The sequence below is a fragment of the Mastigoproctus giganteus genome, chromosome 2 (genome assembly GCF_048544385.1).
Source record: "Mastigoproctus giganteus isolate SK-2022 chromosome 2, ASM4854438v1, whole genome shotgun sequence".
NCBI classification, from domain to species: Eukaryota; Metazoa; Arthropoda; class Arachnida; order Uropygi; family Thelyphonidae; genus Mastigoproctus; species Mastigoproctus giganteus.
The window spans coordinates 68,054,087-68,071,035 of NC_143576.1; the positions used below are offsets into that span (position 1 = coordinate 68,054,087).

General features: G+C 36.9%; 1 protein-coding gene across 1 annotated transcript in view; it reads right to left on the reverse strand.

The window, feature by feature from the left end:
- LOC150089325 (elongation factor-like GTPase 1) overlaps positions 1 to 16,949 on the reverse strand; it is a 549,838-nt gene that overhangs the window by 508,164 nt on the left and 24,725 nt on the right. The window contains exon 2 of the mRNA XM_090389043.1: positions 984 to 1,108. Coding sequence (XP_090245169.1) covers positions 984 to 1,086 — 103 coding nt within the window. The 5' untranslated portion in view covers positions 1,087 to 1,108. The remainder of the gene's footprint in view (positions 1 to 983; positions 1,109 to 16,949) is intronic.

The window sequence follows — 16,949 nt, forward strand, 5'->3', positions numbered from 1 at the left end:
ATAGCATTTTATGGCCGTGGACACAGGAAACATGTGGCAGTACACCTAGCGGAGTTGGTAGAAACTCCCAATGCTGCTTGACAGAATATACAAAAGTACAAACATCTAGACAAAATTAACACAGAGATATAAATTACTCATGGACACAAAAAAGAGGCCTTTTGGGACAATAAACAGAAATTTTCAAAATTTCTCCTTGTCATTTAACTGGGGTTGTGTTGCAGCATTTTCAGTTTGGCTAGCAATTCAGCCATTTCCTCATTAATTACAGCACATTTAAAAGTTAATTTAAATCAAAGAACATGCCTTTGAAAGCAAGTACATTAATTGCAATTGATTGGAAAATTGAATTTAAGACTAGAGTTTAGTCTTAAATTGAATTTAAGACTAAATTTTTTTTTGTAATGACAGGGCCTCTCCAAATGCCTTGGGAGTGAGCAGCACTATTCCAGGAAAACAGAGTGCAATTCTGGAGGTGAGTATTAAAATATACACAGTGCTACAGCAAACATGTGCTGGGTGAACAGCACTACAATGGGACAGCAGTGTGTTTCTTTCAAGTCCTAGAATGACCGAAAGCCTTTCACTGTTTCCCCTCCCTTCCCTCTACCACTACCACTGTCACAGCAATAAAGTCTGAGACTACTGAAAACACTACTGCATCACAACTGTTCTTGATAAATTTAAATCAGTGGTTTTCAAAATTTTAAAGCACAATGAAATGTCATATGATTTCAACAATAGTGACTTGCATATGGAGAAGTAAACATGAAACTTTACAAGTGCAAGTCATGATTTGTGAGAAATTTGTACATGGCGGCAACAATTGGATACCATTAACAGAATCAGCAGGCAGGAATTACTAAACAACAGTTAAAATATTTAAGATAACAAAACCACTGTCAATGTTAGTGGAGCATCTCAGAAGTGCATTTAACTCTTACAGATGACCAGATTAAATAAAACTAATAATCATTTCTTACCATGATCAACATGAGCTAATATACATATATTTCTGATGTTTCTTGGATTTCTCTGCAACTGTGAGACTTGTTTAACACCAACTGTTTTCAACAGAGATGGCATAGTAAAAAAAAATTGAAGTCACCTATAACATATAAAAAGAAAGACAATCAGGGAATATCTATGAAAAGAAGGGTCAAAATATGAAAATTTAAAATTATTGCATAACTGGATTTATTAACAGTTTATTAGAATAATAAATTAAATTATAAAATGAGTACAAACATCTAGAGAAAATTATTATGGGGAATAATTGGTGAAAAAGTGGATTATTATTATATAAATATATAGTATTTAGTCTACATTAACAAAACAATTCAGAGTGACAGGAATCACTTTACTATATACTGCATAACTGGAACAAAATACTATGAAATTAAAAATATTCTTTCAGACAACCCTACAACTTACTAAAATCTCCACAAAATTATCCACTAAAATCTATAGTCTTTTGCACCCGGGGCAGATCCTACTGGTGTCACCCCCTAAATAATGTTGTCAACTTGAAGGAAAAAAAAAAAAAAGGCCTTAAAACTTAATTGATTTTAAGAAATCACAGAACATTTTGCAAGGAACATTAAAAATTCAGTGAATAAAGTACAGTGTATTTACATAGTATTTAATATAATAACAAGAGAGAGAAAAAAAAGATACAAAATATGAAAATTGGCTAAGGTAAAGAAAACCACACAAGAACCACAGCAAACTTTGGGAAACTTTTACCGGACAAACTCATTTCCCGTTACAGCAGTTTCTCCCTGCATTCTCATTCTCAGTAAACAGATGGTGTGTTTTATTGGTAGTGGCAGTAGAAGTCGATAACGATGTACTGATTAGTTTTTTCTCATTATTAAAAGCAGATTATTGGAGTACATGAGTGGGCTGAAATCTACTTACGGGTACACCAGACTGCCTTGGTATACCCCCCCCCCCCGCTGTTTTAAAATAGGAAAATGAACTTATACTGCCACTACCGTCTGTAGAAGTCGTTTTTCTATTTTAAAACAGCGGGTAGGAGGAGGATAAACACCCTAAGACAGAGGCAGTCTGGAGGGTGTACCCGTAAGTAGATTTTAGCTCCAAAGGTATTACACTCATGAACTCCAATAATCTGCTTTTAATAATGAGGAAAAAACTAATCAATGCATCATTATTGACTTCTACTGCCACTATTGAGAACATGAACCATCTGTTTACTGAGAATGCAGGGAGTAACTGCGGTAGCGGGAAATGAGTTTGTCTGGTAGATTTCCTGAAGTTTCCCATTGTTCTCACCATTAGCTTTCTTTACCTTCCCCTGAAAATCAATAACAGAACAGATTTATAGTTTCCATTTTTGTGTCTTCATTTCAGCAAATTTATTGATAACCTCATCAAAATTAATTTTACTGGCATATTCATTTGCAACAGATAATATAGCTAGATTTGATAATCTAGTCTGACTCATTGATGAGTAGAAGTAATTTTTAATTAATTTTAATTCAGAAAAGCTTCTTTCACAAGAAGCTATAGATACACATACTGTTAAAAAGAACCTTAAACATAATAATAAATTTGGTAGAGATTCCAAAAAAAAATCCCACTTTATAATAAACTCTATAAACTGCAAAGCTGTCTACTGTTTTGTTTCCTTAACATTTATTTTTTCAGCTTGTAAGTGATGTCTTAGTAGGCCAATTTCTTCATGACAAAATTTATTGAAAATTTCAGTCAACTTTGAAATATGCATTTCCTATTCTTCTTTCTTCACAACAACCAAATTATACGGTTGAATAATGGTAAACATTGAAAGAATTTCATCTGTCGCTTTTGAACGAACTATCCAATTTTTGACAAAACCTAGCCAGGCATTAGTATATTGTTCTTTTTAATTCTTCTTGGAGTGACAGTCCAACATCCTTTGTCATTTCTCCTGGTATTTGTTTTTTTATCCTTATTCTTCCTCTTATTGAAATGGCCATTTCCTCATAACTTGTATTTAAAAATTGAAGAGCTTATTCTACTATTTCATTTCTTTTTTCGATAATAAATAATTTTAAGGTCTGTAATTTTACAATAGATTTTTCAAGGCTTATTCCGACTGTTTGTAAATGTTAACCTTACACAAATAGATCTTCTTGTAGAATTTCATGCCAGAAAGAAAGATAATTTAGAAAAGAAAAATCACATATGGAAGATAATAAAATTTCAGTAATAAAAGTCCCTCTGGTATCTATATTCTCTTGAGATTCGCATAATATTTGTAGAGCAGAAGTTATAATTTCAAAATTCATTTTGACCATATTTACAGATTCATTATATGCACTCCTTGTTTGAGCAAGTCTTTTGACCGTCATTCCTGTATGTTTTTTTCATCATTTCCCAATGGTGCAAAGAGACTGAAAAGAAAGAATAAAGGTTTTCCAAAGAAGGTTACACATGACAAAAAACTTGCAATCTGCATAAATGTAACAAGTAGTTTCCACAGGGTATAAACAATGCTTTGGATCCAATCTAAAATCAATTTCCTTGATTTTAGATTAGATCCAACCACGAATTCCTGCAATCTCGTAGTCCTGACCATGGCACAGATTTATATCGAGTCCATCCTTTTCTAAGTTATTCTAAATTTCTTTTGTGAGTTCAGTAGCAGTCTTCCCAACAATGGGGAAGAAGCCTAAAAATGACTCCTTGCCTTAAACCTTGTCACCTTCAATATGAGCATATGTAATTACTTCATACATTTGGATACATCTGGTGTACTGTCAAATAGAATTCCAAAATACTTTGCTTGTTTTATATTATCAGCTACTATTTTTTCTCTCACATTATTTCCTAAAATGTTAATAAACTCATTTTAAATCTCTGCCGATAAATATGAAGGTTCTTTCCTATCAGATGAATGTTCAATTCTTAAAATATGTTCTTTCAAATCATGGTAATAATTTGAGATCAACTCTACCATTTCTCTAAAATTTCATTTATTTGTAGAAAATATGGATTCGTCATGTCCACGAAAAGGAAGGAAGATTCTGACGAGCTAGAAATAAGATTACATCTAAAAGCCGATGTAAAATATCTCTCCATTTCTTTTTTCTTTATCCAGTAAAGTCTGATAAATGTGGTCAATAGTTTGTTGAAACTTCAACCCTGCACTTAAGGTTTTCCACTTCTCCAAGAACGAAAGATGCTGTTCACTATTTTCATAGTCAGAAGCCTTTGGGTTTAATTTTCACCAAGTTTTAAATCCCATAATAAAGTTGGATGTTTTGATTTCTTTATTCTCCAATGAAAATAGTTTGCAGCAAAAACAAAATAAATTTCCTGATGATGATGAATAAACCGTCCATGTTCTTTAAATTAAATTTTTTCTCCATCTGGCAGTCTTATAAAACCAGGAAGTGGTTAGCTGTTGACATTTCCCTTTAATTTTTTTCTCATGCTCTTTCAACAGTGTCAAAAGGTCCATTCCTATTTTTAAAATATTCACTGTGTTTCATAATAAAATAAATTCAAGTTATCTGGTACCTGGATAGGCCGAAAAGTGACATCGGAATACTTTAAAAATTGTCTATTTCCTCTTGCTTTTCAGAATCTGCTCATGTATATTTTCACTAGATTCTTCTTCACTAGTGGATGAATAACTTTCTGTTAGATCCTCTTGAGAAGATGACCTTGTACTTACTCTTCTGATTTATCATGCTGAATATCTATTGCACCAGATGTTGAAGGTGTAACATACTCCAACAATGATCCAGACATTGCTTTCTTTGCTTTTCTCTGTTGAAATCCGCCGGGTCGATATCACTTCATTTTTATTTAGGTCATTTTTTAATGACCTATATAAAGAAGGTCATTAAAAAATGGAAAATATCTAAAATAAATAGAAATCAAAATGAAAATGAGTTTTCAGGAAATACAAAGGCTCGCTTGTATACTTTGTACAAATTCACACACCAAAAATGTAGTGCTAACTTAATGACTTGTAGGACAAACTTTGTAAAAAAAACGTGGTTAACTAAACACGTTTGTAAAGGCTGAATATTGTTTTGATCATGTTTTATGTGTCTTATTAACATACCAAGGTGGTAGATGACTCGCATCAATGCCAATACTGGTGCAATGCCAATACTTGTGCTTATTGGAGGCTTGAAGTGGTGGAACCCATGTTTAGTCTCCAGATCTAAGTTCCGGTAACCCCGTCCCAATCTCTTCCATCATGCAGTATGACTGATGACTTTTGAGGTTATGATGAACATCATGGCTTTTTTTTTTGGTAGTTGTTGGCGCATCGGCTTCTGTGGCCATAATGCACCTCCCAAGGTTTTTGCAGTACTTTGATCCAAGCCCGAGGCGGGATTCGAACCCGCAACCTTTGGGTCGCGGGTTCGAATCCCGCCTCGAATTCCGGTCGGCAACATCATGGCAAGATCCAATCTTCCTTATATTTCGAGGGTACAGCTCTAAAACGGTATTCGCAGGTCGGCCGCTAGTTAGTACACTGGACCAAACCTATTGGTAACTCTTTATGAGGCTTCTGGATCAGCTAGTGTATAATCATTCTACCTCTACTCTGCCAGATAGTGACTGGAGGGAGTCCGAGTAGTGTGTATGCAGGGTGGGGGGGGGGATTGTCGAGGCCACATGTCAAGGATCTGGGTATATTCTTACCATGTGTATACCATATCCAAAAATTTCATTACTTCACACAGCATGCCCCCCCCCCACACTTTTTCTTACTATTGAATACACCACGAATTGTCAAACTAACAGAGTAAGCCTATCTGCAAAAAGATCTAAATCTCCCAAACACTTCCAAGCTCATTTCACAAATATACGTGGTCTCAATTCTAATCTCAATGATGTCCATTTCCACTCGCAGTCTGTCAAAACCACATGTACTTTTTCTAACAGAATCTCAGTTATCGGTTGATTCAACTACTGCTCATCTCAGTTGCCCAAATTATTCTCTGTATGATTCCTTTCACCTCAAAGGTGGTACTTGTGCATATGTCCGTTCCGAAATTCACTGTCAGAGACTTGGTAATTTAAAATCTCCTCTTTTCGATCTTCTCTGGCTTAAAATCTCTCTACCTCGTGTCAAATTCATCCGTTGTCTCTACTGTTTTCCCAACTCCACTAATCACTTAGAGCGCTTTGACTTCCTCTCTTTGCAACTTGATTTTCTCCAGTCCAACTTTCCTAACTGTGAGGTAATTTTCCATGGCGATTTTAATGTTCACAACTCCAGCTGGTCGAGATGCTGAGGCTTTTGCAATTACTAATGACCTTGAACAGATTGTCCATTTAGCTACAAGAATACTGGACAATCCTAACCATACAGCCGACACGCTTGATCTTTTTCTCACAAACAACCCTTCTAAGTACACGGTCAAAGTGAGTGGTCCTTTAGACACCTCAGATCACAACTTGGTGATTCTCTCTTCTCCAATGGAGCCTTTATCTCATGGCTACTCCCAACCTCGTATTGTTTGGCATTACAAGAATGCAAAATGGGATGACCTGTGAGATTTCTTTTCTTCTTTTCCTTGGTCAGATTACTGTTTCAAAATTTCTGATGTCATCATTTGCTCAGTTCATGTCAGTGAAATTATTCTTGTAGGAATGGAATCCTTTATCCCACGCTCCACTTTAAAATCTCAACCTTTATCTAAACCTTGGTTTTCCAATAAATGTACTACGGCTGTTCAAGTGAAGAACGTTGCATATCGTAATTGGCTTGTTTCTAATTCTTCAGTTTCATTTTCTGCCTACAAAGCTTGCAACAATTGTAAAGCAGTTATTAATGAGTCCAAACTAGATTTTTACAGGCTAAGAGCAACTTCCTTCTTGCACTAATGGTAGCCAAGCATTCTGGTCTCTTGCCAAAGCTATTGGCTGCAACTTCTGCCCATCTCTGTTCCAAACTCTGTCAAAACCAGATGGTTCTGTTGTCACTTCAGCCAAGGATAAAGCTGACCTGCTAGCATCCCATATTTCTTCAAACTCATGTATTAATGATCTTGATAAAACACCTCCCACCATTCCCAACACGCTCCATTCAATGCTTCCTGTGCTCTTCCATCAAAAGGATGTCAGAAGGATTTTGATGAATCTTGATGCTAAGAAAGCTCCAGGTCCTGATGGTATTTCTCCACTTGTTCTCAAAACCTGTGCTCCTGAACTTACTCCTGTTCTTTGCCGCTTTTTTTTTTTCACTTTCTTATTCCAAAGGTGTTTTTCCTTCTGCTTGGAAATTTGATCATATCCAGCCAGTTCCTAAAAAGTGTGACAAGTCCCTCCCATCCAATTGTCGTCCCATTGCAATTACTTCTACTCTTTCTAAAGTGATGGAGAAATCAATTAACCGCCAACTCTTAAACTACCTAGAAACCTTCTGTCTGATCGATGATCGCCAGTATGGATTCTGTCAGTGTCAATTCACTGCTGATATTCTGGCTTATGTTACCCATTTATGGACAAATTCAATGGAAAAGTTTGGTGAAACACAACCAGTTGCTCTTGACATCTCAAAGGCTTTCGATCATGTTTGGCATAAAGATCTTCTAAACAAGCTTCCATCTTATGGTTTGCCAACTGTTTTTTATAATTGGTTATCCAGTTTTCTCTCTGATCGCTCACTGAGGGTGATGGTAGATGGCTCTCTGTCTTCTAACTTCTCCACTAATATTGGTGTTCCCCAAGGTTCAGTTCTTTCCTCCACTCTTTTCCTCCTGTATTTATACAAGAGGAAAAGAGTGGGGGGAATTAATGACCTTCTTCCATTGACTGGAAATCCTATTAATAGTTTTGCCGATGATAGCACATTGCATTCCACTTTCCATTTTGAGAAACCTTGCCCTGCTCAAGCAGCTTCAACTTCTCAAATATCTGCTACCAATTCCTTAAATGGCGATCTCCAGTGGGGGAAAGGCAACTTAGTTGATTTCAATCCTCTAAAACTCAGTTTTGTCTTATATCTCGCAAAAAGGATTCTTCTGCTCCTATGCTTATCTTTGGCGACACTCTGATTTCTAGGCAAAATGATATATCTCTTTTGGGGATTTCTCTGACTTCTAATCTCTCTCTTGGCACAAGCACATTACAAATATTGCTTCCTCTGCATCTAAAAAACTTGGTTTTCTCTTTCGCTCTCGGCGTTAGTTTTCTTCAAAACAGCTGTTCACTATATACAAATTGCAAATCCACCTTACCATGGAATATCATTCCCACGTATGGGGCGGTGGGCCCCAAAACCTCTTTCAGGCCTCTAGATTCCCTTCAGAAGAGGGCAGTTAGGTTAATTAATGACTCCTCTCTAACAGAGTCTCTGCACTCGCTGTCTCAGATGTACTGTTTCTGCTGCATGCCTTTTCTACAGATACTTCCATGGGCACTGTTCTTCTGAATTGGCTTCTATAATTCCCACTCTCTTTCAAAACAGTCCGAATGCGTGCTGTCACCAGTCAACATCCATTTACTGTCCAACTTAAAGCTCACAGAATCAACTTTTCATCTTCCTTGTTTATTCATTCAACTGCTGTTTTCTGGAACAACCTTCCTTCATACGTATTTCCTGAAAATTTATAGTCAACAGAAGTTAAAGTCTAATGTCAACAAATATCTTGTTTCCTCTCAACCTCCAACTCAAGCACAGTAAATGCAAGTATTACAGTTATCATTAGTTATGTGGTGCAAGGAAGCCTGCAGCTTTTGCTGCACCAGCAAAAAAAAAATCCTGAGAGAGAGAGAGAGAGAGAGAGAGAGAGTTTGAGAGTTTGTTTGTTTGTTTGGATTTTTTTGGCGCACTAGCGAGAGAGAGAGAGAGAGAGAGAGAGAGAGAGTGTGTGTGTGTGTGTGTGTGTGTGTGTGTGTGTTGTTAAATTGTGTCAAATAGAAATTTCAACTAACAACTATAAATTTAAGTGGAGAATTAGACAATATGAATTTTGTCAACAAACATGTATTGTAATTAAGGACCATGAATCTGAAGGGCTGTAACTGTTCAATATTCCAACAGTCAAAAAAAGACATTACTGGATTATACCATGCAAGAGTATTACTACGTTTTTTTATTTTTTTTTAGTAAGTGTGTAGTGGTATTTATGTCATACTGACTTATTCATTGCTCAACACTGTGTAGCCTATGCAGTAATTTTCAATTTGTAATGGTTATTAATGCTCAGCCAAGTATGCAAAAATGAAAACAGTCCTCAAAAGCAACCTGCATTTTTTTATATCAATTTTCAATAGTGTTTTAGCTGGTCTTAGTATTAACCAGGTCAAATAAGGAAGCAAACTTATTTCACATCAGCCAAAAAAAATGAGGTAATCACAATTTTCTCATTTCTAAAAATGGGACAATCCAATTCTACTTTGAAGCTTATCAGATTTTATTGTAGGACACTATAAAAAAATCCGATAAGGTTCAAAGTAGAATTGGATTGTCCACTACCTCAATTACCTTCCAGGGTATCTGGGAGTTATAGGTAGTAAAAGTTTATATACGATGCAGGGTTGAAAAGTTTTTAGCCTGACCCATTTTAAAAAATATCTGACCAATTTAATTATCATATTTGTGATCAGCGATCTTTTTTTAATATAAAAACCATAAATCCAGAAAAAAATTATATATAAAAAATTAATTCTTTTTTTTTTCAGCCTTTAAAGAAATGGAGTCAAGGGAAAATCACAAGTTCGAAAACATCGAGTACTGTGCGATCATAAAATTCCTTCATTTCAAAGGGTTTTCTGCAAAAGCAATATTTGAAGATATGGCCGTTCTTATGCAACTATAAAAAAATTGGGTTGGCAAATTCAAGAGGCAGTTTTGTCCTTGAAGACGCTCCAAGGTAGGGAAGATCGATTTCTGCATCAACTCTTGAAAACATCAATCAAATTCATGAAATGATAATTGAAAATCGAAGAATTTCAGTTAGACAAAGAAAAGGAAAAATTGAAAGAAAAAAGGCGTGGAAAATTAAGCAAAGGCATCATCTTCCTTCAGGACAACGCACCAGCACACCAGACAATGGCAAAAATCAAACAAATGGGTTTCAAATACAGGTGACCCCCGCTTAACGCTGATAATTCTTTCCGGAAAAACAGAGTGCTAAGTGAGCTCCGCATTCCCATAAGGTAACATATGTATTTGTGAGTTGCAGTCTGTGCCATAGGTTTTTCCTAATCAATAATAAACGGTAGTGAAAAGATGCACAAATGTCGGCCAAAATATTTAATATTCAAATATCTGTACGTATAAAATATTTTGCATTACATATGTATATAATTATTTGGTAACTATTTACGTATCAAAATTAAACTTAAAATTCCAATTAAAATCATGAATTTAATTGATGAATTTAATCAAGAAAAATGTGTCGATTTTGGGTTGAACTTTGGCCCTCTTCCAAATAAACTAAAAGGGGTATTAATTTTAAATCCCCCGCAGCATCATCACCCAACAATAAAGCGAACCGATCCTTCGCCGCTTTGAAACCTGGCATGTTTTTTTCTTCTTTCAATATGAAACTTCTTTTAGGCATTCGTTTCCACAAAAGTCCTGCTTCATCTATGTTAAAAACTTGTTGAGAAGTATAACACATAATACTCTTCTTCAATAATTTTTCCAGTTATTTTTTGAAAGTTTCGGCTCCTTCATCTGCACTTGCGGCTTCTACCTGGATTTTAAATCTATTCAACCAGCCCTTACCAGTTTTATGGTTCCACGTTTTTTTTTTTTTTTAGGTGAGTTTTCTTCAGATAATCATATTGGCTAATCTCTCTATCTCTCTCTCTCTCTCTCTCTCTCTCTCTCTCTCTCTCTCTCTCTCTTTTATAATATTTAACTTAACTGAATTTTGCATTGGATATTATTTTCAATAAAATTAGTTAAAGTCTTTCCATTTCAATCCTAATAGCCGGCCTAGTCCTAGTTGCTTGCAGTGGAACAGCTATCTTTCCCGCTGCTAAAATTAATTCTTTATTTTTTTATAATTGTTCTTACAGTTAAACTTACAAGTCCTAAATTATGGCATACATTAGCTTGTCGTTGACCCGAATCGATTCGCTTCAAAACATCTAATTTAATTTTCAAATTCAGTCTTTTTCTTACATTCATAGTCTTCATACTGCACTCAAACGTTGTTGCTTTTTCATTCTTATCGGCTATTATTAACTCTTCAAAAATGTAATTGTGTTGGTTGCATTAATTATGATACAATGTTCGAGTAAACTGTCCGTTACGCATGTGTAATACTGTACTGAGTGATGATTAATCTTTGGATAAATGCATATAACGCAAATATTACAAGCAATATACTTGATCATTTTTTAAAATGTTGATCTCGGAACTACGTAACAAGTCACTGTACTGCAATTAAATTAGCGTGAGAGAAAATTTCACTGAGGGTGGGAATCGTTTTAATGCTGTTTTGCTATTCACTTTTAAGCTATCGACTCCATCAAATGAAACGATTTCGTTAAATATGCCAAAAAGGCAATCTGTAAAAGAACGTTATGGTGATCTGAGACAGCGTTATAGTCAGATACGGGTTATAATATAAGAACAGCGTTATAGCGAATCAGCGTAAAGCGAACCGCGTTATAACAGGGGCCTGCTGTATTTGGACCATCCACCTTATTCCCCTGACCTGGCTCCCTCTGCGTGCCATCTATTCCCCAATCTCAAAAAAGTTTTAAAAGGAAGGCATTTTGACACCACAAATGACATCATCAGTGCGGCCAAAGCCTGGTTGGAGGAACAAACTTCGGACTTCTATTCCAAGGGACTAAAATGCTTGGAGGACTGATGTAAAAAGTGCATTGATATAGGGGGGGGGATACGTTGAATAAAAATAGCTTTGATTTTTTTTATTTGTCTTGTTTTTATATGTTAGGCTAAAAACTTTTAACCCCCCCCCATATAGGCACAGTCAATCCTCTTTTCCAGTCTCTCAGTATCCTTTTCTCCTTCCATACTACTTTCATTATTTTGTATATCCATTGCAGCCCTGTTTAGCCAGGGCACATAATACCATTGCTACAGTCATTTCATGCCACCATTGCAATTTACCTCCCTTCATCTTTACCACTGCTGCCAGCATTTCACTTATTGATATCCCTCTCTCAATCATCCACCTCTTCTTCCATTGTATCTCATCTTTCTCTAATGTTCATCAGCCTCCTAAAATAACCTTTCCAATTCTTCCTTATTTCTTCATTTGCAATTATTCTTCCCATCTCATTATACAGGTAATATTGTTGCTCACTATCCATGTTCCTATTCTTCACTAATCAATAAAAAATCCTTTTCCCATTATTAACATCCTGCAGATCTTGCGACAAACTCTCTAACCATTTCTTCTTCTCTTTAAGTATTCCCTTTGCATTCCATTTTGCTTCTTTACATTCTCTCTCTTACTCATCAGTTGGTTTGTTTGTTTGGGGATTTTTTTGGTGCATGGGCATCTATGGACAGTGTGCCATACATAGGTTAGTATTTATGCTATTTCTTTATGGATCAAGAGTCAGGAAACTGATTGTTGACTAGCTAAAGGAGGTGGTATACATTGATTGCTTTGAGAAAGGTAAAAATCTTTGAGACATCTGTTTTATTGCCCAAAAGTGAACTAAGCGTTAGTGGGTCTTCAGTTGTGGTTGGAGTGAAGTGATTCTGGCGTTCTATTGCAAATTTTGTGCATTCCACAAGGATATGTTTCACTGAAAGCACTGTTTTACAGTGATCACACTGGGGGTGAATCTCCCCTCTTAAAAGGTAACCATGAGTAATATTAGTGTGACCTATTCGGAGACGAGCTAGTATTACCTCCTGTTCTCGAATTGCACTGAGGCTTGAAGGCCATTGCTCAAGATTTGGCTTGATACTTCGAAGCTTATTTTCAAGTTGGTTTTGCCATGTTGATTGCCACTGGTACATGCATTTTCCCTGTATTATTCATGTATAATCTTGATGTGGAACTCTCCACTGTACATCAGATGGTAAGTCGGCTGCTTTTGCGGCATTATCTGCTAATTCATTTCCTGGAATTCCCATATGTCCTGGGACCCAACAGAAGTGTATGGTTCTTCCAAGCTCAGATAAGGTATATAAAGAGTTTGTTATTTCTTTTACGACTGGGTGGGTGATGTTCATGGTGTTTTCCAGGGCTTGAAGTGCACTTACAGAATCAGAGAAAATTATACTGTTTTCAATATTGGAGGTCTCGATATGCTTCGGCGCAACTTGAATTGCCATTAGTTCGGCCGAAAATATACTGAACTCATGTGGCAGTTGGTAGGCCAATGTTATGTTTGGGAAAACTGCGGCGATTCCAACGTGGGTGTCATTCTTTGACCCATCTGTATGAACTACAACAAAGTTTGGAAATTGCTCCACCACTGTAAGGTACAATTGTAAGAAATTTTCTTTATGTAGTGCAGATTTATCCCATTTATGAAGGTATTTATCACATAAAGGTGGAGTAATGCTCCATGGAGCAAGGAGTAGTGGAGGGGTATTTGAGATATTATCAAAACTCAGATTAATTTCTTCTAGAAGATGTCTTATTCTTAAACCTAATGGTCGGTTAGCAGTAAGGCGGTTATGGTATAACCTGCTGTGTTTGGGGGTGAAAAGTAATTCCCAATTTGGGTGTTCAGGCATAGATCTAATATTATATGCATAGCGTAATATAAGTTGTTGCCTTCTGATAGAGAGAGGGGGTTCGTGAGCTTCGGCATATAGACTATGTATTGGAGACATGCGATATGCTCCTAGAGCAATGCATATTGAACTATGATGGAGAGGATCAAGCCAGCGAAGGACACTAGGCCTTGCTGAGCTATACACTGGTGCCCCATAATCAAGTTTTGATCTTATTAAAGATCTGTATAGCCGTAATAAGGTAAGGCGATCAGCTCCCCACTTTGTTGCTGAGAGAACCCGGATGATATTTAATTTTTGTTAGCAGGATGTTCTTAGTCTATTAATATGTTCCAGGAATGTAAGTTTATGATCTAAGGTGATTCCTAAGAATTGGATGCTGGGTTGAACTGCTACTGGTTGTCCATTCAGTTGTAGTTCCGGGAGTGGGTGCAATTTACGTTGTCGGCAAAAAGGGATGCACAACGTTTTTTGAGAACAAAGCTGAAAACCATTGGTTTGTGCCCATGTACTGATCTTATTTATTGCCCCTTGTAACTGTCTCTCGGTCGTATTCATGTTTTTCGCATGGCAAGAAATACTAAGGTCATCTACGAACAGTGCCTTATCGATAGCGTTTGGAAGTTGTTCAGCAATGGTGTTTATCGCAATTATAAAGAGTGTAGCACTGAGTACAGAGCCCTGGGGAACTCCTTCTTGAAAAAAATAGTTCGGACAATGAAGTTTTAAATCGAACCTGGAAAGTTCGCTTGTCTAGGAAGTTGTGTATGAAAATCGGGAGATGGCCCCGAAGTCGATGGCGATGTAATTCGCGGAGTATTCCATACTTCCACGTGGAATCATAGGCCTTGCTGATATCAAAGCAAACCATTACATGGTGTTCCAATCTAAGGAATGCATTCCGAATGGAATTCTCTAGTCTTACTAGTATATCCAGTGTTGATCTGTTTTGTCGAATGCCGAATTGTGCAGAATGTAAGAGATTGAAATTTTCCAGGTACCATATCAGTCGACGGTTCACCATCTTTTCCAGAATTTTGCAAAGGCAACTGGTCAAGGCAATGGGTCTATAGCTAGTAGGGTTTGTCGGGTCTTTTCCTGGTTTAAGGAAGGGAAGGACTGTAGCGTGGTGCCATTGTTTAGGGAATGAGTCTTCCTGGTAGAGCCTATTGAACAGATCAAGAAGTGACTGCAGTGATTCAGCACTTAGTTCCTGTATCATTGAATAATGGATATTATCTGGTCCTACAGCGCTATGCCTAGATGTTGACAAGGTGTAGTTCGCGGATAGTGAATGATAAGTTATATTGTTCTTCTGCTTTTGAAGAAAAGTTTAACTTTTGTTTTTCTGAATTTGCTTTGAATCTTCTGAAGGCTGGTATGTAGCTTTCTGTTGCTGATGTTTTGGCAAAAGTTTCCCCTAGTATATTGCCAATTTGGGTAGGGTCAGAAATGTTCTGCCCTCTCCATTCCATGATAGGCTGAGGTGTCGTTTGATATTTACCACTCATTTTCCTGATTGTTTTCCAAATTTTATGTGTGGGAGTTGCTTGATTGATGGTTGAAGTGAAGCGAATCCAAGCGGCCTTTTTATTACTGCGTCTAACATACCTCGCTCTTGCTCTAACGCGTTTAAACTGAATGAGATTAGCTGTGGTTGGATAGCGCCTAAAAGTATTCCAAGCTTTATTTTGGTCTCTTTTTGCTGCATGGCATTTGTCACTCCACCAGATTTTTGGGTGTTCAGGTAATTTTGAGGAGGATTTTGGTATAGCTTGTCCTGCTGCATGTAATATAGTTTTTGTGACATACTCAACCGCTTCCCTGGTTGGGGATTTTTGTATAATTTCAGGGTCCAGTTTAGCTAATTTTTTATACATCTCCCAGTCTGCTTTATCAATTAGCCACCGAGGAATTCTAGTAAGATGATAAGAGGGCTTATTCAGTAATTCAATTGTAATGGGAAAATGATCACTATGCAGCGGATCATTGTTTGCCATCCACTTTAGAGTAGGATACAAAGTTGCTGAACAGAGAGACAAGTCTATTGCAGTATATGTTCCGGAAGGAAGGTGAACATAAATAGGTGATCCATCATTTAGAAGGAGAAGGTTGTTATCATCTAAACATTTTTCAATTAGTTTTCCTCTTTGGTCGATATTGTTGTTACCCCATAGTGTGTGATGACCATTTAAGTCTCCCAGAATGAGGAAAGGTGTGGGGAGCTGAGCTATGAGGTTGTTTAGATGATTTTGTTGAATGGAAAAGCTTGGTGGAATATATAAGGAGCAGATTGTAATATGGATGTCAGCAGCTACACGGACCGCTATTGCCTCGAGGGGAGAGTTCAGTAAGACCTGTTTGACAGGAACATATGGGTTTGTTATAACAGCTACACCACCATGTGCAGTATTTTGATCGGTTCTATTTTTTCTAAAGATATTGTAATAAGACCGTTTTGGTGTGTCTTAAGGTTTGAAATAAGTCTCTTTGAAGCAGAGACATATTGGTGTGTATTTAGAGGTTAAGTCGTACAGGTCATTAATATTGGCACGTAAACCACGACAATTCCATTGAATTATTGTGTTCATTGTTTATCTCTAGTTAGACTTTCCAAGCGTTTTCTTGGTGCTGAGGTTCTCTGTTTTTCACTCTTGTTTTTATCTTTCTTTCGAAAGTAGGGCCTTTCTGTTTCCATGTCTTCTTCTACAAAAATGTGTAGGACTGGGTCATCTGGGGGTATTTCCTTAGTATCCATTTCCTGTTGATGACCAGAAGTTAATGATTTGTTTTTCTTTTTCTTTGTGTCCTTCATCCAGGGAGTGGAGATTTTCGATTGGTATAGAAACTGGCGTATTGACTGCCTGAGTTTGAGTTGCATTGTACAGTGTTTTTACGTAGTTCGAGAAAGACTCTTTTGGGGGTACTGTTAGTTCAGTTTGTGATGAGGTTGATTGGAATTTTTTGGTGATTTGAGCATACGTAGATCTATTTGCAAGGGTTGGTGGTGAGATGTTTCGTTTTGCTTCTTGATAAGACACATTATGATTGGTTTTATAAATCTGAATAAGTTTCTCAGTTTTCCAGCGATCGCATGTTCTAGCGTAAGCGGGATGATCTTTTTTGCAGTTTGGGCATATCGATTGGGGAGCAGTACAGGCTTCGCAGTTGTGTTCAACTGATCCGCACTTTGCACAAGCAGGAGTTCCCCAGCAAGCTGTCTGGGAATGTCCGTACTTCTGACATCGGAAACACCGTAGTGGGTTTGGAATATAAGGTCTGA